This window comes from Bombyx mandarina, chromosome 11, assembly GCF_030267445.1.
Source record: "Bombyx mandarina strain Sakado chromosome 11, ASM3026744v2".
Lineage (NCBI taxonomy): Eukaryota > Metazoa > Arthropoda > Insecta > Lepidoptera > Bombycidae > Bombyx > Bombyx mandarina.
Genome location: NC_143218.1, coordinates 17,043,493 through 17,069,276, shown reverse-complemented (window position 1 = coordinate 17,069,276; position 25,784 = coordinate 17,043,493). Strand labels below are relative to the sequence as shown.

At 37.1% G+C, this 25,784-nt stretch overlaps 1 protein-coding gene across 12 annotated transcripts in view; it reads right to left on the bottom strand.

Annotated features, from left to right (window-relative positions):
• Positions 1–5,472: 5,472 nt before the first annotated feature.
• LOC114243293 (uncharacterized) overlaps positions 5,473–25,784 on the bottom strand; it is a 91,708-nt gene continuing 71,396 nt past the window's right edge. For 11 of the 12 annotated variants that reach the window (XM_089731113.1, XM_089731107.1, XM_089731111.1 and 8 more), the window contains exons 10-23: positions 25,415–25,467; positions 24,761–24,967; positions 24,120–24,263; positions 23,746–23,835; positions 23,054–23,285; positions 22,252–22,323; positions 21,247–21,359; positions 18,958–19,050; positions 13,410–13,532; positions 11,816–11,946; positions 10,669–10,848; positions 8,951–9,094; positions 8,314–8,394; positions 5,473–6,984 (exon numbers count right to left, since the gene is read on the bottom strand). In XM_089731113.1, the coding sequence (XP_089587239.1) occupies positions 6,909–6,984; positions 8,314–8,394; positions 8,951–9,094; positions 10,669–10,848; positions 11,816–11,946; positions 13,410–13,532; positions 18,958–19,050; positions 21,247–21,359; positions 22,252–22,323; positions 23,054–23,285; positions 23,746–23,835; positions 24,120–24,263; positions 24,761–24,967; positions 25,415–25,467 (1,739 nt within the window). In that variant the 3' untranslated portion in view covers positions 5,473–6,908. The remainder of the gene's footprint in view (positions 6,985–8,313; positions 8,395–8,950; positions 9,095–10,668; positions 10,849–11,815; positions 11,947–13,409; positions 13,533–18,957; positions 19,051–21,246; positions 21,360–22,251; positions 22,324–23,053; positions 23,286–23,745; positions 23,836–24,119; positions 24,264–24,760; positions 24,968–25,414; positions 25,468–25,784) is intronic. The other variant, XM_089731105.1, reaches the window with a different exon arrangement.

The following is a 25,784-nucleotide window of genomic DNA, read 5'->3' as shown; positions in this document are numbered from 1 at the left end:
TGAGACGAGGTAAGCAATAATATTCATAATATGAACAGAATTTGGGCAATCTTTATAGTATTAAAACGTATGACTAGTTCCAAGGTTGCCATGGCAACGTGCCAAAGTATAGGATGGATAGCTTAAATGATGAATCATTTAAAATCTTATCCTCAAACCATGAGTACAGAATATAATTTTTAATGTTTTACTTAAAGAATTAAAATCTTTTGGTATCCCTAACTCACAATATCTTTAAGCCTTATTGTCATTTTGAATTATATCTTTATTTGCTAATCTATAATATTTGTACTTTTGTGTTAGATTGAATTGAATCTCGGTACTTACATTGCAATGAATATTTTTCATAGTACCATCAATGTACAAATTACTGTAATTCGTTCATCTATTATATTATAGTATTGTTTTCTTTCATAATAAAATACTACAAATATATATATCTTTTTTACATATCATTCAGGTACATTTAAATATAAACAAGGTACTTTTAAATATAAACAAGCTAATAACTTTTTACTAGCTTTTGACGTCACTAACCTAGTACATTTTCGCGCATCTGATCGACCCAACTCTAGAAATCCTAGAACAGCCATCTCCAAGAAAAAAAATTATAACTATTTAAAACCAAGGCAAGAAATTTTGCTAACGAATATGACTTACTTAGATCGAAAACCTAAATCATTGAAGCCAATAGACTAGTTAAAAATAAGTGAATATCAGTCAATTTACATATAACTTATATTATATATTATTATGTCCGTATGTATGTCTTGCTAATAAAAATAAACAAGCCACCGTTTACGACTAAAAACTTTTTAGGTCATAGTTGACTCCCCATTTACGATTAAGTTAATTAAAATACTTAAACAGCCAGTTTTATACGTGAATTTTTTACGGTGTGGCATATAATTTGAAAATATTTTTATTAGGGACTGCATATCTCGGCAATAAACTGGACACGCGAGCCGATGTTAAAAACTGCCTAAATATGAAACTGGAATATTAGGTGTTCGTCAAATTCTTCTCATTATCTATCTATATATATAAAAATGAATTGCTGTTCGTTAGTCTCGCTAAAACTCGAGAACGGCTGGACCGATTTGGCTAATTTTCATCTTGAATTATTTGTGGAAGTCCAGAGAAGATTTAAAAGGTAGATAGATATGAAAATGCTCGGAATTAAATAAAAATAACAATTTTGTTTTTCCTTTGATGTGTCCCCCGTCAGACGGATTCCTTTTGTTTGTTTTAAGTTTATTTTATACAAACGTTTAGGTCTTTTATTTATCGATTGAGGCACTTCGAAGTCTGCCGGGTCAGCTAGTTGGTAATAAATAATCTAGTAACTAATTCTCTGTTTCGGCTACTATAATGCGTTAATGTTTGTAAGAGAAGAACAATTTTTGGGTAAATGTTAAAAATCAAACATTATTTTTAGACTCAACGCCAGTCTTGCGAAATTCATTAGCAACTCCCAAAATGTGCGGTTTTTTTTTGTAATTTCTAATGTACATACTACAATTTAATACAAACATTAGCTTTTCGGACAAGAGACAAGAGCATCAGACCTCTCAGACCTCTGCAAATCATTAAGCGCTTTTTACCTCACGAATATTATGTAATTAGTTTCATTAGTATAATATGAGCTATTTTTTTTTATAAAATTCCTAACTGAATCTTTCAGCGTTCATAAATACTTAATTAATCTAACACAAATTCAATAAGAAACATTAATTGGTTGTGTAGTAAATGAAACCTCTAAACCGAGCTTTCAAATCAAGGTTAGGAAACAAACATCGAGAAATTTCATCTCCATTTATATATTAAGCCTTAGTCATACTAGTAATAACGACAACGAAATAAATACACAGACATCGTCAATAGGCGTAGATCTTACAAAGAAACATATCGATTCGTTCGAAAAAAAAAAAACTTCTTCAGCGTTTGGGCAAAGGAGGTGGTAAGTGTTGGAATCGATTGATTCATCATTATCATATGGATGTGTGGCACAGTTGTTTGAGGGCCAGATGAAACGAGGTTTTTAAATTCAGTTAAAATATCGGTTTTGATGCACAGAAAGCGAACACAATATATTTTTTGTTTACCTCTGCTGATAGCCCTGAGTGGCTATTTCAGCTTCACCCTAACGTGTAGGTGAGCTCACGGGCTCGAACCGGAAGCATTGGCCGACACTGGCCCTAGCAAGTGCAGTGCTTCGCAGAATCTACCACCGGATCGGAAACGCGACCCACTGAGAAGATCCGACGAGAAACCACTGAGTTTCTGTGTCTATGGGTTAATTTACTCGTCGAGCCCTTCGTCGCAAGCGACGGGTTCGGCGAGGAGGGTGACTGGTGCTTGATGTACCTAAAAGCACCGTTAATGGATCGGGAGGATCCGTAATGACATAATCATTCAGATCAGATCATACCAGATCATGAGTTCTCTCTGCAAAATTGTTTGCCAGAATTCGTCATGGCTTAGTCTTTTTCAGTGTAAAATATCAGTATTATACCAACCTCCAATGTATCCTTATTAGTACATCAAAAGATCGCGTGAATTACACCGTACCCTCATAAAGGCAACTTTTACAACTCTATTAACTAAACACTTTATGGCTTGTCCTAGTTTTGTGTGACTTTTTATTAAAACTCAAAATTATGGTCATCAACTTAGAGGTTGATGATGATAATACTTATGTTTTAGATGTAATTGCGAAGCAGCTGCCTTTGTGCTATGACGTCTTCTTCGGAGGCGCTCGAACGTGGCTCCCTGCTCGTCAGCCGATCCTGGTGAAACTGAAAAGGCTTTTGGGTCACCAGTAACTTTCCCAACCTAAATAAAGCCCTTTAAATTATATTCGCTCAAAAATGACTATACTCCTTTGCTCAGCCAAATTCACAACTAGGGTTCACGGTAGCAAAACTGTTGTGTCAATTCCATTTCCTGTGGTAAGGCGAAGAAGGAGAAAAATAAACTAAGCTTCTCATTTCTCATGTCGCACAATCCTGTTGCGATCCACACAGATTTCAAACAAAGCATTAAAACATTTCGATTACAAAGACCGGGGAACGAAAAATGTCTTTTAGGTAACGGACGATCGAGCACTTTAATTCATCCCTTTAATCCCTTTTAATTTTACGAAGAGCACGTACCGTTTTAAAATCACGACCGCGTTTCATGATACGGATTATTTGACAGGATTCAGTGTATTTTTTTATTTGCGGTGCTCATTGGTTTACGAAATGTACAGTTGGCTTAATAACAAATTATAATATTTTGTATGGAAAATGTTTTGACACGGGATAAAATGACAATATTTTGGCCGATGGGTATGCCGTATGTATAAATATAAATCGCTTTTGTAGCGCAAATTCTAAGGAATTCGTTCTTTTTTTAAATTGCACACAAAACGAGATTTGTAGCACCGATGTTTCTAAGAAAATACATATGTACACAAGACGTATTGAAGAGTTTCTTTCACGTTGAAGGAGTTGTGTAATAAAAATCGAGTCCCCAATAAATTATACGTATTTACCGGTGAGATTAAGTTCATACATTTCTCTTTGTTTCTGCCGTGAAGCAGTCATACATTCGGGTTTGAAGGGTAAAACCGCAGTTTTACTAAGAAATTCAAACTTCGAACTCTAGTCCAAAAGTTTGTGTCGGTATTTATAATGTGGTCTCTTGAATTCTGGTGACCACTTGACACCAGGTGAGCATTTTTCTTCTCTTAGACAGGTGTTATAAGCCAACGTTAATAACACCTATCTCACCAAGTAATAATGTGAACCCAATTAAGACATTTAAACCAGTTATCGTTGTTAAAATATACTTGTATATAATAATTTGGTACTTGTGGTGTTTAACTTTGCGCGTTTTTTGCGTGACTCGGAATCCAACTTAAAATGGATTATCAAGATTGTTGAAGACAAAGATGTACACAGTAATCAAACCCATTCGTTAACAGTCCACGGGAGTGGCAATACATTTTAGTTCGACAAAGCCACCTGCCTTGAGTGGCCTCGTTTGACAAAAAGCCCAGAAGTGACTGCGCATTTTACTATTTTTTTCCCAAATTATTATTCCGCGGCCGTGTCAAAATGAAGCCATGACGTAATCCGGGTTTCATTGCACGCGATCGTTGGCTCGAAAAGTAAATGACTGTGGTGCGGTCGTTTTCGCAAGAGCTCTGTACAATAGTTTATACAAACAGAAGATCCTACGTTAGTTTTTAGGTGTTTTTTTTTTTTTTTTTTTCCACAGGAGGAAATCTCCGCATCCCCACCCGCGCGGCAGGTGGGGTATGTGGGAGTTGAACCCACTAAAAACTCCTGCCGCTCACAACCGGCGCCCTACCTCGGACCGAGCCGGAGCCCAGTCGGGGCTATTGAAACGGCGCGACAGGATTGACGCAGAGCACATTACATCCATCCCACCGTCCCACGGACGCCGGACCGGTGGCCGCCAGCGACACGACCACCGGTTCCCTCGTTCAGCGGGCCGAGAGCCCGCTTTGATGGCGCCGCGTTACACCTTCCCCCAGAGCGGTCGGGGGAACGCGGTCTACCATCACCCGGCTTCCTATTGCGGGTGAGCGTGCCAAGCACGCCACCCCACGTCTGGGTCTCTCCCCGCACAAAACGGGTGGGACCCCTAGCTCTTAGGGGGCCAGGTCACGGATACGACCCCGGTCCCGACCCCCTGCTCGGCGGCGGCGGGTTTCTGCGTAGTGAGGAGAGCTTTCCCTCACTCGCCCCGCCGCCTCCTTCTGCGAGATAGTTTTTAGGTGATAGGTGAAGCTCATGGCTTACCTGTCGTTAAGGGCTTACCGGAGTCCACATTGAGTCATGAAGTTCGTCTCAATGCCATTGTAATCAGGCAGCAGTTGAACGCACCCTACCACTACTGAAAGAATGAAAGAGATAGCAGCATTCACAACGTTTGTATTCCACGGAGACAGACACTTCGATTAATTATTAACATCATTAAGATTAGTTGCTGATGAATAATAAATTTTGTATTTCCTTAATGCTAATAGATTTATGTTTGTGAGCTTGAATTTTGGTAATTTTCTAAATGCGTGTAGTGGCCCTACGGCTCAGTCTTTTTTTTTTTTTTTATAACAACTAAGAGGCAAACGAGCAAGACGGGTCACCTGATGGTAAGTAAGTCTTGAACGCTTTGCCTATTTGTGTCGTGAAGTAGCCGTGTATTCTAATCTGAAAGGCTATCTTAAGATGAATAGCGGCACTCACGCTGTTTTGTCTATAGATTATCGCCCAAATCAGAACGGCTTTTAGCTCATTTGAAAAGCCGTTTTAAAAAAGGCAACCATTGAAGTTTGACGTGCTCAAATTAAGTATTATACAAAGGCAGTGAGTGGTATTTTGTAGCTGTAACCATGATTTAGATTTAATGTCACCAAAAACTGAACTGCTATCGAAATCAAAATCGAAAATAAAACACAAATTACAAATAAAAAACACCTTATTTATTCACGAAAACAATTTGCACCTTTTAAGTACAATAATTAATAATTATTAAACTATATTTCGTTTGTAACAATAAAAAATTACAAGTAACTTAACTAATTCAATTATATCATATACTTGAGTTGACACTTAGAATTGATGCGTTAATTTATCTCTTAGCATTTTTTTACTGTTTAATCTATTTACACGACAGTCCAAATAAGAATAAAACGTTGGAACAATTTTTAATTCAATATCAACTCAACTATGAATTATACAACGATATTAATTTAATACTAAAAATTTGCTACATTTGTGGAGATCCCGTAATAAAGTCTGAATATGTTGAGCGTGACATAAGAATCAAATGATATATCTGAAGGACACATTTATACGACAATTCAAGGAGCCTATTTCGTCTCTAGCTCGTTTTTTGAAATTTCTTTTGATAATGGAGATTTTCCAGACCCACGTGCCTTCACTTGTAAATAATTGCTATATATAACATTAACGGAATTTTAGTTCAGTTCATCTTAGAGAGCTACACAGCTGGGTATTTAAATTGTGAACAAAAATATAATATTCTTTAGTATTAAGCGCAAAAATAGACAATAGGTAATTTTAGAACAAAATATAGTTAAGCTTTTGTCTAATTATTTACAAAATTTAACATTGATATTTGTTTCTATTAAATCTATCTAAATATTTCCACGCTCTCCTTAATTACAGAAATGGCTGTAATTAAACATTCAATTTTTAATATATTAATTATGATCTAATTTATTAAGTTTCATCTATAGATTTTTAATGTATTTTAGTAGTGGCGTACATATTAGAAGATTCTTTATTAATAAATATTGTCGATTCATTCCTTTTATTATATTGACTCTCAAAATTGATTTTTCCTATTCCAATTTTTATACAGTCTTCGATTTTTAATAATTTTTCAATAAGTTTTGGAAATTAAATTTGAATGTTCTCCTATCGAATTCGTAGTTTCAAACTCATTTAAAAAGTCAGACCTAGACGTACTATTTTACATTTTTATATTCTTGTTTGTGTGTGTTTGTGTGTGTAGGTGTGTGTCTGTATAGAGCAAAGAACATTATCGCTGCGACGTAATATGTCGCATTGCAGTACTCGATCCGACCTTTTTCACACTGTCAACCCACACAAACGCAAGAACTATTTCTCGTTGTTTTCACTGTATCATTAAATTAAGAGATACAAAAACGATAAGTCGGATCCAGACTTTAAAAAAAAAGTCGGCTAAATTTATTATATAAAATGATCATGAAAACTGGTTCTGATAGAATCATATTCGAATTTAAATAATAATAAAAAAAAAACATAAATTTTGAATAAATTTATTTACATAGACAACGTGAGAAGTAGAACAACCGTTTTCAGTCATACACAGATTATATTCTTTACCTATAAGCTTTGACTAGTTTCATTCGATTTTTCTGTATCTTTCAAGAACTTGAGCTTTTCGTTTGTTCGATACCTGCTGGAATAAAGATTAATGTTTAGTTTTATCATAGATCAAATTAGTAGCTCGCCCATCAATATGGGTCAATACGGCATGGTTTTTTTCTAATTTGATTGATCTATAGCAATCAAATGATGACGGCACAAAGCCCTTATGTCGTTAAATGACTAGTTTCGCACATACACATCACAAAATGTTTCTTCAATAAGAAGCTTTCCTTCAATAAGCATGAGATGTAAGCATTAAAGATGTTTTTTTTATTGTTTAGATGGGTGGACGACCTCTCAGCCCACCTGGTATTAAGTGGTTACTGGAGCCCATAGATAATTACAACGTAAATGCCGCCACCCACCTTGAGATATAAGTTCTAAGGTCTCAGTATAGTTACAACGGCTGCCCCAGCCTTCAAACCGAAACGCAGTAATGACTGCTTCACGGCAGAAATAGGTAGGTTGGTGGTACCTACATTTAATATTCCTTTAACTGTTTTAACTTCTTAGTATTTCCGCCATTCCCAATATAATTTTCAGGAACTTCGAGCGACACGCGTGCCACAGTTTGAGAATCGCCATCATAGATGATAGAATGGAATTTAAGATTGCTTTGCAGCCTAAACAGGCAGTTTTGAGGCTAGGCCGATATTAAAAAACCACTAAAACTTCCATTTTATGTCTCAATGTTCTTGCTTAAAGGCATTACAGTGGCGTCTGTGAGATAACCAGCTAAAATTAGATGAATCTTAAGCTCACTTAACCTATCTACAGCAAGACAGGAGCAGGTTACAGAATATAATAAACGGTAAAACATATAAAGGCTTTCGGTGTCTCTTACGCATACCATACTTCAGTGACGCTAAATACCTCAATAATCGGGGTTTCGAACAAATGAATTATTAAGCCCTTGCAACTGGAGTGAACTCTTCGCTTCAAAAGTGGGCCTAAGACGATAATGTGGTCTTGATTTTAGTAATAATTGAGCTTTACTCAAAGCAGAGGTACTACTACAGAGGTAAAGAGTACTCTAAGGAAATGCTTCCTGTGACCCAGTCATGTTTTACCACTGCAGCCACCACCGGAATAAAGTCCGCGGACAGCATGAAACTACTTCGCCAACGGAGCAGTTTGAGGCATTATTTTTGCCACGTACCATTCGACTCTCAATTAAATTCCCCTCCTCGCAATAGCGAGCTGTCACTTAGTGGAAATATCCACTAAGTGACAGTTCATTTCAACCAATTTATGAATATTTCATCACTAGTAGTCAGATGCAGCTGCTAATGCCATGAGTGACCATAACTTTACATCACAAATAGGTCATGTCTGCCAACAAAAGTCATGGGAAACTCACCTGGATCGTTTTTTTCTTCGAACCGTATCAGCCGGAGTTGCTTCCACGCATAATACTATCAACCTACTGCTGCACGAATATCTGGAAAAAATCTTTAGCTTACAAAAAATATTTTCCGACAGGACTTATCATCTTTTATTTGGTGTATACGAGTAGATCGTTGTCCATATGGTATTAAAGGGTTACTGTGAGCCAAAGACACTGCAACTTGAATGGCGAACCATAAAATGATGGTTACGACTTCGAAATCTTTATCGAAGGTGGTATTTTTTAACGTTGATTCATCCTGTGAAGCCAAGATAGCATCAGATATATAGGTGGTATCTAGTATTAAGGGCATACATGACGCCCCGCCACTTTCGAAGTTTTAAGGTATGGGCTATGAGCGATAAGGCCCGTACTATATACAGGTTTGGTAGCTTGCGTACTTGTTTGTGTTCAATTAGGAGTATTAAATTCTTAACTAAGTTGCAACGGGTTTATTTTTTGTCAAAGCGGTCGTGGTCGTCATTCAGTATCATTGCCGTGGGCAGATGTTATGCGACTCACGAACAATCGCCACTTCTCCCGGTTTGTATAACGTATATAGAAGAACATATTCATTGTTGTAAGTTTTCTTTGTTACTAAAACACTCACGTCTCTTGATCCAGCAGTTTATTCGTGTGCAGTGAAGATGCGAGACCAAATTTATCTGGGCTGCTGCTATGCCATGCGTCACAGTACGCATCCATGGCTGGCTCGCCGGTGGAACTAGCGCCGTGCCAGACGGCTTTTGTAGGCCTAAATTAATATTTGACCTTAGAAATATTTTTAGAAGCAAATCTGCTTTAAGTTTTGGTAGTGTAATTGTCGGCTAGCCTTGTATTTAATGGTTTTGGCCGCCACTTTGCGACATAGGCCACAAACGCACGTTTGTACAGTCCTATAATGTAACATAGAATAGCTACTGTGTAGAAATATGTAGGATGACGGTACCTACCCGTGTAGGCTTGTACGCCCTAGCACAAGCTAGCAAAATTATAAACCAAGAAATAAATCCATTTTATCGATCTTAAATTTATAACTTCGTTTAATATTTCAACAACGATTTCGACCCATTAGCACCGGCAGTCTAGGGATTATCCGTTTTTGATTCAATTTTCCGTGTTTCAGCTCCCAATATTTACTATCTTAAATTTTAATGTGTTTGGCCTTTAACATTTTTAGGGTAGGCTTCCTCCGAATCCATTATATATATCATCAAAGAAAAATGTAAACTAATTAAATACCTGGCCCAATTCAGGTGACATTTTAATGAGGGCACGTTTCATTCATAATTAGAAAACTCGTCACGGAGTTTGTTCGTAAATACTAAGACTTTGTAGAGCATTTAAATAGATAAATTATCTCGGTATTTGTAATGTTGGGGTTACCTCCCCCCCAGTAGTTTTGTGTAAGTCCGTCTCCCTTTGAACCAGTTGTTTTATGAGTTTTTGTTGACAAAAATAATTAAAGATGGCTATTTCAACAATTTTTTTTTTTCGCTTTAGATGTGTGGACGTGCTTACAGCCCACCTGGTGTTAAGTGGTTACTGGAGCCCATAGACATGTACGACGTAAATGCGCCACCCACCTTGAGATATAAGTTCTAAGATCTCAGTATAGTTACAACGACTGCCCCACCCTTCAAACCGAAACGCATTACTGCTTCACGGCAGAAATAGGCAAGGTGGTGATACCTACCTGCGCGGACTCACAAGAGGTCCTACCACCAGTATGTCCTACCAATATGCTTATTTACTTACGCATGAATACGTAGACACGAATTCTTAATGAATTAGCCAAGAAGACAGTCCACGGCCGAGCTGATGCTCACACACCACATATAAAAACGTAAACTTCACTTTCGTATTCAAATCACTATCAACAAACCTGGACAAAGCATTTACTGGTGTTAGGGCCTTTACGGGTAGGTACCACCACCCTGCCTATTTCTGCCGTGAAGCAGCAATACGTTTTGAAGGGTGGGGCAACCGCTGTAACTATACTGAGATCTTAGAAACTAATATCTCAAGGTGGGTGGCGCATTTACGTTGTAGATGTCTATGAGCTGCAGTAGCCACCAGGTGGGCTGTGAGGTCGTCCACCCATCTAAGCAATAAAAAAGAACAATCAACCGACAGATAACTTCACATTCGCATTCTGCGAGCCCACATTTAGGTGCCACCGCCCTGCTTCTTTTTGATGAGAAGCAGTAATGCGTTCCTATTCGAAGGATGTTACAGCTAGCAGTAGGTACTGAAAACCTAATCCATAGTCATGTTGTTTGATTTACTGATTAATACCTATCGCCATCCTGAAAAGGCCTTACTTACCAACCAGGGTCCATTAGAACATTCTGACCACTGAAGCTGTATATCCTGGGGGCATGAGCGAACAATGCTCCTGAACCATCGAACATTTCACCCCAAGAATTAAACAGAACGTCTCCTCTTGTGTTTACGACTGGAATCTCTCTGTCTACCCAGCTGACGATGGAATCTATTGCTTGAACCCTGGTAGAAAAACAATGGATTTATAAAAGCATTAGTTGTTAAACTTCGCCATTTAATGCTTCTGCGGTATCAACAATATGGTTGTGCATTTTTTTTATTGCGCTTGCAGTCAGACGAGCACGCGGCCCACCTGATGGTGTGTGGTTACCGTCGCCTGACTTCAGCAATGCCAGGGGTAGAACCAAACCACTGCCTACCTGCATAAGCGACTCGTCATGAGATCTTCTGTCTGCTATCACGGCAATTAAAAGTTTGGTCACATAGTTATAGTCCAGAACTGATTATCTTAAATTAATATACGGGAGTGTTTTGAATTTTATTTACCATATAAACTGATTAATTTATATCTTTAACCTACAAGTTGTTTAAAAATTTCTGTTATTCGGTACAAATTATGTGCATGTTCCAATCGAATTCGTTTGAAGCTGGTTCGTTCGAGCACGATTGGTGCGACCGTATTGAGCTTGTCAAGTTGCTAATGTTTGTGTTCACGATGAACTACGCGCAGAGTTTTGGAAGCTCAACCAGTTTGTTCAATTTTAAACCCTACACTAGAGGCAATAAGGCTTGCTGGAGAAATCTGAACATGAATTAACCAAAACCACCGAGCTCGTCTCCGCCACTGCGCTCACCAGTTATATCAATGAACGTATTGTACAATAACTGTTTGAGTTTTTATTTGTAGACAAGAATACTATAGACATAGTATGTATATTGTTGTTGTTGAGCAGATCTTCTCCAGTCAAGCGGTTGCCACTCAAACGCGATTGATGCTGCGTTGACTCCGCTGCGCCGTAGAGTGTGTTCTATTCAACGTCATTTACGATGGGCAATGTTTTGCGCGATGGGGTTTTAGTCACATTTAGTCCAAAGGTATTTTTATTAGAGATAGTTAGTAACTGGCCAAAATATGCGGAGTATCGATAACTATGTATATCACTATGTGAATATTACTATGAAAACTCACCTCGACGATATAAACGCTCGGAATGTTCCGTCCATGTTAGCTCTCTGAGCTTGTCTTTTGCATTCATAATTTGTGCTGCTAACGCCGTGCATGTCGCCCGTGCGAGGCTCGTTTAATGCAGCCAGACGTAACTGTAAGAAAATTTCTTCTCAATAATACGTAAGAATTTCTAATATTACTGTTAAGTTTTTTTTGGAACAAAGTTCGGGAACAAACACCCGTAACGTAAGATTTTTATTATTTATGTATAGTCTTAGTATGATGGCTATATACCTATTATTATTATTCATATAAATAGCTGTTTCTTTGTATATTTTTATAAATCATTGTGAATAAAATAAAGTTGAAAACTTTGAAAAAGATTTTTTTTGTTTTTTTTTTATAAAAAATTATAATAAAAAATGTATACCAGAATAATTATTTTCTTTATACCTCGAATAGAACTTAAAATTAATATTTTCATAATAACGAACTTCGTTCCTATCCGGTGTCCCACGACACCACACATCTTTTTTGTTTTAGGATTAAAGGATTACTGGTGGCCCAGGTGTCTTTACAATTTTACCAGGACAGATGAGCGAGCATGGGCTCAGTAGGGGTAGGGTTTGCTATCAGCTACCTGAGCGCCGGGAAGGAGAGCTAATCACTCAAGGGTAGCTGCTCGAATTAATCTACTATCGGAATCGCGACCCGCTGAGAAGATCAGGCGAGAAAGTCAGTGGGCCCGTTCATTAAAACCGGACACATATGTGCAATTGTCATATCGAACAAACTGTAAGAATAATATCGACAATAAACTGTTTATTTGTTGTGGATTCGAAGACTATACTGTCATTTTGCTATCGACACTATCATTATTAACTCATCAGTTGCGAATAATCTCGCATCCGTCTGTTTTGCTTGGCATGTACAGGTTTCGATAATTGCCCGACGGTTTAATCAAAAAGCGATCTGTCTGGGTTTTTTTTTTCTGATACGGTACCTCAATACTTTTTCATACTAAAAAAGCTTTTGACTATGTTTTTTGTATGCGACTAGTCTTACTTACTTGTTTACCAATATTGATTTTGTGGCTACCAAACATTAGCATTTTGTTTTTACGTAAATAAAAGTATCATTTGCTGACACCGTTATTTTTTCATTATACATTTTTTTTAACGAGAAGATAGGAACAGAAATTTTCTGGGAAATTGGTAATATCTTGTTTTCGTGTAAGCTTTTTGCGTATCAGGATAATAATCAAAGCAAACGACCACCTAATTTCCAAGATGTCAAGTGACAGCGTAAGTTTATCCTGTGAATCCAAGTTTGAGTGAACTCAAGGATGGAAATCATTATGTCAAAGCTTTTTCCTTTTGTAATGTTGAGACGTGATATTTTAATAACGCTTCTTTGTTTGCTGTAACGGGATTATTAGTATGATAAGAATTTTTTGACAATAGAAAATAATGTATTTTTGTTATGTAAATCATGAGAGAGCAAAACTTAAAAGTTTACAAGCAATCAAAATCTTTGACAATAATTGAGTTTTGCATGAATCTTAAATAAATGCTATAAACGTAAAAATATGTTTGTCGATGCAAACTATACTCACGACTGGTCCATCGACAGCTGGATTCTTGTGGTGAACCAAACTGGACGTTTCCAGAATGTTCTGCAATGGCGACCTGGTAGGGCCGTTCGCGGGCGGAGCGTGCAAAGCGAGTAATGACCCCATCTGCCGTAAATCAAAATCATATAACATTTAGTTTATTTTTGAAATCACTTGCAAACAATAGTTCTTCGTAAATAATTTGGTGTTGACTCGATTGCCGAAATAGTTTAACGTAGCTTTGACTTACTTTATTTAAGAGTAGACTATAGAAGGCAATTCGTAGTGTGACAGAGAATGACTAAGAGATTCACAGAAGGGTAGTTAGTGGTTTTCATTCAAGTATAATTTCAGTATACCGCTATCGTCTATCGTCATTCACTGGTATACTTTGAACTCACAGGGCTAGGTTTTATTTTTATTGCTTAGATGGGTGGACAAGCTCAGAGCCCAACTGCTGTTAAGTGGTTACTGGAGCCCATAGACATCTACGACGTAAATGCGCCACCCACCTTGAGATATAAGTTCTAAGGTCTCAAGTATAGTTACAACGGCTGCCCCACCCTTCAAACCGAAACGCATTACTGCTTCACGGCAGAAATAGGCATGGTGATAGTGCCTACCCGCGCTGACTCACAAGAGGTCCTACGAAAGGTGGGAAAGCAGTTGAATATCACAACTGAGGGTTCAAACTCATATCTCAAAGTGATTATCGGCGTTACTAACCATGGGTTCTGGGTAACGAATTCCCTATGTAGTGTCTACAGACTCTGATGCCAGCTCAGACCATATTCAATTGGACAGTGTTCTCGTTTATGTAATACTAGCTGATGATCGAGCCGTGCTCGGTTTTTTCTGATAACGCAATCTTGTTGTGTCTTTAAAGCGGATAGTTGCACTCAATTAAGAAAAATAGTCACTCCTTCATAGCTAATACCCCCCCAAAGCATCACTGAAGTCGGATAGTGCTCACGTTGCACTCTGTCGACTAATTGGGAAGCTTCCTTAGAGCTTTGAGCATAAATACGGTCATTTTGTTTGTTAAAATGTTGCTCAATTGTAAAAAAAATCTCATCCGTAAACAAAAATTTTCTATGACCTCCCTTTGCATACCGCTTCAGTAGTTGTTTCGATTTTACCACCTTATTCTCTTTTAAATTATCAATTAAGAAATGACCAATCTCTCTCTTATAGGCTGCAAGTCCTAAGTCATCTTTTAAAATACGCGACATGGTTCTAGGTGCTATCTTCATCTCCCGAGAAAAAATCTTTTGCTTTCGGACAGGATTTCTTCGAATTCTTTCCTTTACTGCTTTGACCACCTTTTTCGTACGAACACTACGTGGACGGCCAGATCTTTTCCTGTTACAAACAGAGGAGGTCTCATTGCACCTATTAATAGCCCGGTACACAAACATTTTACTAATACCAAGCGTATGGAGAGTTTTAAAAATTGCATTTGGCTCCATACCTACTTTGTGTAATGCCATCACAGCGATTCGGTTCTCTTTATCACCCCACTCCATTTTAATATCGCAAAATATTGTAATATGTATTGGCGCCATAATGAGAAAACTCAATGAGCAATCATATAAAAATGACAGATTCCAAATTCAAATGTAATATTTTGTTTATTTTTCATTGTAACAGTATTTATGGCCAGACTAAGTATATACAAGAATTGCTCGTTTAAAGATATAAGATATAATCAAATACGACAGCGCGGATGCCACTATTCATACCCGCAGTTTTGTCTCAGCGGTCTTCAGCGATCGCTTGGAAATACATTTTCATACTAAGCCATGATTTAATAATATAATATGGCTATAACCCGATTGAGAAAACTAATAGCCCCATATATCGAGCAATACTGTAAATGCGGGTAGATTTTAAGTCTAAAAAAAAAAGATATTCAATGAAAGTATATAATAATTGTTTTTTTTTCCGAAGACCAACTTAGTTTAGAGCAAGACCCAAAAGTTAGATTTAAAGAAAATTTTCGAAATGTATGCAGTAGGTGTGATGCGCATACAATAGCAGCCTTCTATAACTTTATTATATTACAAGCGGCCCGCTCCGGCTCCTCTCGGGTAAATAAAAATTTCAACGATATGAGACGTTGTTTTATTTTTTTAAATACAATAACACTTATTGCGGCATAACTATAATAGTTAGACATATGCTGTCGGGACACTTTTTGTAAATAATAACGTGTTCTACAAAGTCGTAGTACATTATTTTATTCTATCATCAATAGTTTTCGCAGAGCACGCGATGTAAAGAATATTTTAGGTAATTTTTTACACCTTGGGTTTCATTATTGCAATTTTAGTAAGGATCCCTAATTTTTTTTCAAAAAAAATTAAAGCCTATGTCACTCGGCAATAGTGTAGCTTTCAAACAGTGAAAGAATTTTTCAAATCGGTTTAGTAGTTTCGGAGCCTATTCAATACAAACAAACAAATCTTTCCTCTTTATAATATTAGTATAGATAAAGAAAAACACAATTATTTTTGCTCCTATTAAGCACGCACTCCTATTATGAACCAACAGTATCTCGTTTTCCAGCCTATGAATAACAAATCAAATGTACAAAAGCAACTTCAATACCTCTGAACTAAACTTAATTTCTTTCCATAATAAAAAGTGTTTTAACTTATTCAGCTTTCTCCCGATGGGCGAAGGAATAAGTTTCATTTAAAAACAACGGCAGGATGACGAGACTAACTCCCAACAGGATTTCGCAGGGTGTTTTCTTCCTTTTTTTTTTTTCATGAATATTTAAATGCTATAAAGTTGCAGCATTTATGTTCAGGAAGTCGTCGGGTAGGAAGCTTTTGTTATGTTTTCAGGGGAGCGTTTGTTTGAATTTAATTTGAACCCTCAAACATGTACTGAATTCGCTATGAGAAAAACGTTACATTCTATGACACCGCGAACAACATGCTTGAGGTCGAGATGTTTATTGAATATTTTTGCGATCAATAAATTTTTCAAAGAAATAACTTATCGAAATTAGATTTAAAATGTGTTAAAAAATACTTTTTAAATGGCCTACTCCCTGACACCCTAGATTATTAAAAAAACACTGCTTATACCTACATTGCTGACAACAAAAAAGAAAAAGTTTAAGAAAGAGGGCGTGTTCATCTGGTTTTAAATATGTGATTTTTACGAACTTGTGCTCACTATTGTGTGAAATCGTGCTCTGCTTCCCATCCATACCTAGTTTCTTTTATCGTTTCTTTTAAGTCTTGTTAACCTTTTAAAAATATGGTATAAACATTTTTAATCCACTGATTATTATAATACAACACTACATTGTACCGACATGGTTGATACCAACAGTTTAGATAAAGATTGATCCCTGATCCAGCACAGATCTTTCTAAAAAATCACGTACGTCCTGCAACATGCTGAAGAACATATTTGAGTATAAACAAAATATATCGGACAATTAAATAAAACGGGAAATATTTAAGTGTGAAGCTAATTATGTGATGGATTTTTTTATAGGTAGACAAATACGCGCCCGTCCCGATTCCAGGTAAAGCCAGGGGCATAGTCACTAAGATTCAATTTCTGCTGTAAAGGAATCCCTGGGCAGGCCGTTAATTCGCTGAACTGCCGCGCTTTTTCTGGGCAAGAAAGAAGTCTACAATCTCGTGCTCACAGACGACATTCACCTTCTAGTATCAAAAAGAGTAAACAACAAAACAAAACGAGTTAAATTCCAAATAAGCGCATTCTTCTTCAAAAACCTACTTACGTCTATTCTATTTATTCTAAAGAACAATCGTGATCAAATCGCAAATCGTATGTTTTTTTTTTTATTGCTTAGATGGGTGGACGAGCTCACAGCCCACCGGGTGTTAAGTGGTTACTGGAGCCCATAGACATTACAACGTAAATGAGCCACCCATCTTGAGATATAAGTTCTAAGGTCTCAGTATAGTTTCTACGGCTACCCCACCCTTCAAACCGAAACGCATTACTGCTTCACGGCAGAAATAGGCAGGGCGGTGGTACCTACCCGTGCGGACTCACAAGAGGTCCTACCACCAGTGATTACGCAAATTATAATTTTGCGGGTTTGACTTTTATTACACGATGTTATTCCTTCACCGTGGAAGTCAATCGTGAACATTTGTTAAGTACGTATTTTATTAGAAAAATTGGTACCCGCCTGCGGGATTCGAACACCGGTGCATCGCAACAACGAATGCCCCGGACGTCATATCCTTTAGGCCACGACGACTTCAAATGTCAATACAACAAAACTTTATACAAATTCTGACCTAATAAATACCAAAAACCTTTGTTATACCGTAAAACCGGTGATTACGTAAACACGGAACGCGTACATTACTCGCCTAAACCGTTTTTAATTAACTCGAAAGCAATAATCCTGTACGGTTGAAAATGTTGTACAACTTTAATGGTACTGGTTGAATTCAGGTATCAATTATGTATGACCGCAAACCTGTAATTAACTTGGGATTGTTCATATTTGTACCTCGTTCTCCACTTTAAAATATTGACTGGTTTATTATCCGTGTTAATTAATACATTTAGTTGGCCTTTTTTGTGTTTGTTTGGATGAGTGGTTTCACTGATGCAGATTGGTTGACCCACACGTTATTAAGTGGCAGCAGGAAATTAAGTTTTTAAAAGACTTGTAATCATTAATTAAAACACTTCAATATTTTCACAATTCATATTTTCACCGATTACCATTAATATTACTATGTAATGTCTCATAGCGGGATCTATTTCATTCGAGACAGTCATTATGCTCATGTGCCGTTTGCATTGGAATAAGGATTAAGCCACCCTTCACACAGAATTAGAAGGTTATTTTGCGAAATAAATAGGCAGAAAAGTGGCAATACGTACTCAACAAATGTTCACTATTGACTTCCACGGTGAAGGAATAACATCATGTAATAAAAATCAAACCCGCAAAATTATAATTTGCGTAATCACTGGTGGTAGGACCTCTTGGGAGTCCGCACGGGTAGGAACCACCGCTCCGCCTATTTCCGCCGTGAAGCAGTAATGCGTTTCGGTTCGAAGGGTGGGGCAGCCGTTGTAACTATACTTGAGACCTTAGAGCTTATATCTCAAGGTAGGTGGCGCATTTACGTTGTGGATGTCTATGGGCTCCAGTAACCACTTAGCACCAGGTGGGCTGTGAGATCGTCTACCCATCTAAGCAATAAAAAAAAAGTATCAACTATATCAAGCACTAGCTGACCCGGAAGACTTCGTAGTGTAAAATAAACTTAAAACAAACAAAAGGAATCCGTCCGAAGGAGGACACATCAAAGGGAAAACAAAATTGTAATTTTTATTTAATTCCGAGCATTTTCATATTTATCTACCTTTTAAACCTTCTCTGGACTTCCACAAATAATTCAAGTCCAAAATTAGCCAAATCGGTCCAGCCGTTCTCGTGTTTTAGCGAGACTAACGAACAGCAATTCATTTTTATATATACCTATATAATAGCTAATAGTTAATAGATAAGTATCAATAAAATAAAACTCACCGCTACGTATTGCCAGCCGTTGTTGACACGAATCAGCAAAGCTTGTTCTTGTAACACGTAGGCCAAAGTTCCTCGAGGACTATTTACTCCTAGCTGTGCGTAATAATATAATTATTTCAATAAATACATAAATAAATAGGCACAAAACAAAAGAGTTACGTAAAATTTTCTCCTTTGTTTGTATGTAACTGTTTCAAATTTTTGTTTAGTAACTATTACGACAAGCTTTAGTGGTATCAATGAAAACAAAATTGAAAATAATCAATGTACTTTTCGAAATGTCCAGAAGGAAACAAAAAAGAAAATTTAGTACATGAAATTAGTTTTGATATGTCAGTAATTGTTGCCGAATTACACGATAAATAGTTAATATATCTAATTTATAATAATAGTACTAAGTATCTACAACTACAATCGTTGGAATTTACGAAATCAAATAATTGCCCAAGGTAATATACTATTTTTTTGTACGAAAGTGCTTTAAGTACATTTTTGTGCCCCGACAATGTGTTTGATAAATTTAATATTGATCGATTGAGTATTAAATAAGTGAATTCGTATCATAATTTTGCGTGTATAGCATCATGATTGATTAATATTGGGCGTTGAGTTTTTTTTTTTAACACAAATCCAATATTATAATGTATTTAATTTTAAGGTATAACGGTTGCGACCTTGCAAAATGGGTATTTCAACATTTCAATGACTTTTTGTATACATTTCGAAATTCATCTAATGTTTCAGTTGTTTAAGCCTAAATTTTACTACATAATAATCATGGCTCATCTGGTTTTTAGTTGTAACCTTAGCTCACAAACGTCGTAACTTGAATGTCGTCATTAACTTGGGTAATGAGGTCGAAACCTCATGTGGCCTTGCTGCTTTTGACTGCTTCGCAGTCGCCGAATGCTCAGGTGCCCACCCTATTATATATATAACTAGTCAGGTTATAAGTATTGTCACACAGTAAAAACTTTTCTTTTAGAATGCTGGCCACAAAAAAGTTCATTGCATTCGAATTTCGAATTGTTCATGAAAATAAAAATGTATACTTTTAGGAATTTTACTCATTTTAAAATATAGAGTGGACGCTTAAAGAAGACCGTGTTGCAGTTATTGCGTTGCATCGTTGCGGTTACGCGCCAATTCAAATTTTTAACATACTGAAAAATTTGAATATAACCAAAAGATTCGTTTATCGTACCATCAAACGATACAATGAAGACTCTAGTGTAGATGACAGGTCAAGAAGTGGTCGCCCTCGGTCTGTTAGGACTCCAGCAGTGATAAAAGCTGTGAAGGCGCGAATTCAAAGAAATCCCAAACGTAAGCAGAAACTGTTGGCCCTTCAGATGGGGTTAAGCAGAACCACGGTGAAAAGGGTGTTAAATAAAGACTTAGGGCTTCGGGCATATCGAAGAAAAACAGGACATCGTTTGAATGCTCGTCTAATGGACCTGAGACTGAAGAGATGCCGCGCTTTATTGAAGCGGTACGCGGGAAAAAATATCGGGAAATTCTTTTTTCGGATGAAAAATTTTTTACCGTAGAAGAGAGCTACAACAAACAAAATGATAAGGTGTACGCACACAGTAGTGAAGAAGCGAGCAACCGTATTCCGCGTGTCCAACGAGGTCATTTTCCATCCTCGCTCATGGTATGGTTGGGAGTTTCTTATTGGGGCTTAACAGAGGTACATTTTTGTGAGAAAGGTGTAAAAACGAATGCAGTTGTGTATCAAAATACAGTCCTGACGAACCTTGTGGAACCTTTTTCTCATACCATGTTCAATAACAGGCACTGGGTATTCCAACAAGATTCGGCGCCAGCTCATAGAGCGAAGAGCACACAAGACTGGCTGGCGGCGCGTGAAATCGACTTCATCCGGCACGAAGACTGGCCCTCCTCCAGTCCAGATTTGAATCCGTTAGATTACAAGATATGGCAACACTTGGAGGAAAAGGCGTGCTCAAAGCCTCATCCCAATTTGGAGTCACTCAAGACATCCTTGATTAAGGCAGCCGCCGATATTGACATGGACCTCGTTCGTGCTGCGATAGACGACTGGCCGCGCAGATTGAAGGCCTGTATTCAAAATCACGGAGGTCATTTTGAATAAACTTTAGTGTAATAAGAATCTATGTTTTGTTAAGTTAATTTTGGTATATGAATGGTTACATAATGAATAAACTTGTTTCAATTATTTTACATTAAACATGTGACGGAATTTATGACCTGACTAGGTATATTATGTACATATATTTAAATTAAAATTTAATGCAATCTTACACGTCTCAACGAATCAGTTGTTTTAAATAGGATGGTTCCAACAATAGCCCTTCCGTCCTCTTCGTCATCTAAATCTGAGCCTTCACCAAGTGGATCTAATGAATCTCGAAAACCTGTTACAAAGATATATTTGTTTAGTATTTAAATGACTTAAGCTCGAATTGCTACTGTGACAAATTTATTAAAATTTTCATCTTAGTTTAACCCAGTTAACTAGTAATTAATTCGTAGGCCACGAGTAAACCATGAAAAATGCACAAATAAAGACAATTTGATAGATTGTTGGCAGCGGTTTCTGTATTTTTTATTTTTTGTTGCTTGGTTGGGGGGACGAGCTCACAGCCAACCTGGTGTTACCGTGGAAGTCAATCGTGAACATTTTTTAAGTACGTATTTCAGTAGAAAAACTGGTACCCGCCGGTGGGATTCGAACACCGGTGCATCGCTAGATACGAATGCACCGGACGTTTTATCCTTTAGACTACGACGACGACATACTTGAAGGAATATTTATTTGTACTTAATCAGATCTATAGAAATTTTATGAAGCGGCTTGACTATGCCCTGACATTGTTGACGTCATTGGATGACGGTAACCGCTTATCATTCAACCGTGTATGTCCTACAAGAGAAATAAAAAAGAAGAAAGGAAAGAGCAAAATAATTATTATAAGATTCCCACTTCCTTCCCGCAGAACAGAAGTTATCAGTATCTGAAATAGCGCTTATTCAAAATGCCGAAAAAAGACGCAATTGGGAATAGCTAGACCACTAAACACCGCTAAACTTTTGTGTATATCGACTAAAACCGACGTAATGGGCTATGATGATGCCAATAATAATTATGGCAAAATCATAATCACAGCCATACACAATAAAACCTCTATGATAAATCGACACCAGAAGAACCGAAATTTCGTGATTTCAAAACATCTAAAAGGCGGTCGAACGTTCTATAAAAACATTGTGAGTCGCGCAAGCATATTTGCGAAGTCGATTGCTTACCGTGCGGCTCTTGTCGGTACTGCACCAGATGGTTCAGGCTTCGTAGAATTTGTAGAGGATCCCGCTGTTTGCCTAACAAATAAAATACATGCTTGAACGCTGGCACTAAAAGGGTATTTTGTCGAACAAAAAAAAAGCGCGAAAACTGTTACAGAGAATTTTATAGGAGTGTTATTTTTGCGTTAAAAATTGCGTTTAAATTCCGGACTTTTGTTAGCACTTGTTTGAGAGTTTCTGTTTACCTATGAAGATAAAATCTGTCTATTTTTTTAAAATGAAATTTCAGTGAATATCTATACTAATATTATAAAGAGGAAAAATTTTTTTGTTTGTTTGTATTGAATAGGCTCCGAAACTACTGAACCGATTTGAAAGATTCTTTCACTGTTTGAAAGCTACACTATTCCCAAGTGACGTAAGTCATAACATTTTTTGAAAAAAAATTGGGTTCTTTACTAAAACACCAATAATGTAACCCAAGGTGTAAAAAAATTACCTAAACTATTCTTTACATCCCGTGCCCTGCGAAAACTATTAATAATAGAAAAAAATAATCTACTACGACTTTGTAGAACACATTATTAATTACAAAAAGTGTGGCGACAGTATATGTCTAACTATTGTAGTTATGCCACAATAAGTGCTTTTTTATTTAAAAAAATTAAACAACTTCAAATATTGATGAAATTTTTGTTAAAGACCCGAGCGGAGCCAGAGCGGGCCGCTAGTATATTATATAAAAAATGCCTTAACATAAAGCACGCAAAGGTTTCATTGTTTTCAGGGAAAACCATCTACATACCTGTATTGGGCTCCCTTCTAACTCCAGGACTATCTGTGAGTGTATCGACTGAATCTTTTGGTAGCCCTAGTGAAGTTCCGGGTGGACCAGGGGGGCCTGGAGGTCCAGGTACTGGTACATATTGGACGTTCGATGCTGGAGTCCCAGGAGGTCCTGGAGGCCCACGCGGCCCATCCTTGCCCGGCGCACCAGGAATACCATCGAATCCTCTATCACCTTTGTCACCTTTTATCTATATTTGATAGGAAAATAATTGTCTTAGCACATTGCGCAAAAGATTTGCTACATTACACAAAAATCGTTATTTCAATTTTAAAAAAAATAGCAATATAAATAGCAATAAACTCTATGTCATTATAAAAAAACTATGTAAAGCTTTTAATTAAATACTTACACAGAGTAATAAACGTTAACGTCGCCATAAAGATTTTAAGATAAACAAATAAATTACGAGACACTAAAACGACAATGTAACTGCATTACACGAGAACACAAAGGCCAGAACATAAAACCGTTCATACCTACAAAGGACAATATCAATACAACAAAAGATAGAAGTAATGGAAAAAACTCGCAACCTGCAACTATCGCGCAATCTAAAGCTAATGCAGTAATGTGCGACCGACCCCATATTTCTGTTTGTACGCCATACTTATTCAGGTACTTAATTAACCCTACAGTATTAGAATTACCTTTTCCAAGTCAAGTGGGTTAACGGCGGAGTCCCCTTTTTCACCTTTCGGGCCTGGGGGACCGGGCTGACCCGTGGCTCCGGGCGGGCCCTGCGTGAAAACTTTTTCTTTAACATTGATCTTATTTGAGAAGGTTAAGTTCAGAAAGGTAAACATTCAGCTTTGATGTTATTGGTATTTAGATAGTGTATTTGCTTCGGATTTTCAAGACCAAATTTAAATCATAGCCGTTTTGATAACTTTATGAATAATAAATGCGAGTGATTCGTTATTTTATTTGTTTCGTTAGTTTTTATAATAATATGCTTGAACTGAAATGTGAAAAAGGTGGTGGTACATTGAAGTTCTTTTGGTTTAGTCTATTAAAATCTTACCGCCCATCCAGGAAGTCCAATGTCTCCAGTGGGCCCATTCACACCTGGAGTACCTGGAGGTCCTGGTAGTCCTGGAGGACCCCTCGGTCCAGGTGGCCCTGGGTGGCCTCTCTTACCGCGAGGCCCTGCATCACCTTTATCGCCCTGTTTGTAGAGAAAATGTGTCGTAAGCCCAATAATGAAAATCTGTTAAGAATGTAATTACGCGCCCTTCGTAAATTATTCTGATGTAGGGTTTGCACGTACTCTCCCAATATTTCATTTGTACTTTGGTAATTAGAATATAAATAATGTCGAGAGCGGAATTTGCCATCCCATAACACGTTACGCACATTATTATTTCGTATAACGAGACGTTCGCTATTACGAATATAATGAAGAAGACATTTATATCCGCTTTGAAATGGGAGGGAGTAAGAACAAAAGTTAATTATCAAAACAGGAAAATTTTATCAATTGAATTCGTTAGTACGTATGTAATTGGACTAATAGATACGAAATTTTGAGAGCTATCAAATACGTTTTTTTTTTTTTCGTAAATATTATCGTTGAAGCTGAATAGTTATTTGGTATGCGATTTAATAATAAAATCAATTATTGCATAAACTAGATTCGCCCTTCTGATGTCGGGAAGTACTAACCTTGGTCATAACCATAGCATCGTCTCGAGATATAGCTACTGGTCCAGGCGGGCCAGGTTCGCCGCGGTCACCTTTAGACCCTGGAAGACCAGTCGAGCCTTGTGTTCCTGGTAAGCCAGACGGCCCTATGTCACCCCGTTCACCAGGCTTTCCATCAACTCCTGGGAATCCTTGTGGTCCCTCGAGGCCCCTATTTCCTTTCTCACCCTGTAGTTTAATGATTTTCTGTATATCCATTTCAATGAAATGTTGATAAAGCTACATATATATTAAACTCGAACTGGAGTCTAAAATACATATTTCATTTAAAATCTTACCTAACTAGTTACTTATATTATATAAACCTTAATATTTGAACAACAAACAAAATAATTAATTCTGTTTAATTCCTTATTACTATTGTATTTATATTCTTTCAATTAGCTACATTGCCACCAAGCACGTAGATATTAATGAGTTTATTTACTTTAAATTAATTGGAGTTAATAAACTCAACTTACGATTCACAATTATTAATAAAAACTTCATTTAGGCTAAAACCAATTCTCAAATTTTATTTTGAACAATTTCCAAAACTCTGAAACTTCCAGAATTAAAGCTAAAAATATTTAGATATTTATATTTATTTAGGATTGTATTAAATTTATTTATTACCTTTTCACCAGTCTCCCCGCGGTCTCCCTTCGGACCCTTCAAGAGCGAAGCCTCTGTAAATAACACTTCATTTATATTCAAGTGCTGGTATAGAAAATTCATAAAGTACTGATTTATCGGTCAGACTTTATCGTGGGAGGTCGATTAGACCTCGTATAATAGCCATGAAACACACGTGTACTTGAATCAATTTAATAACCGATTCATGATGATATAAAGTTAGGTTTTAACAATAAAATATTGTGACATAGAAGCTGAGGAGTGCGCGTTTGGGATGGCATGGACATGTGATGAGACGAAATGAAAATGAGGTCGGTAAGAGAGTGTTAACTATGAATGTGGAAGGATATAGAGGAAGAGGTAGACCTAA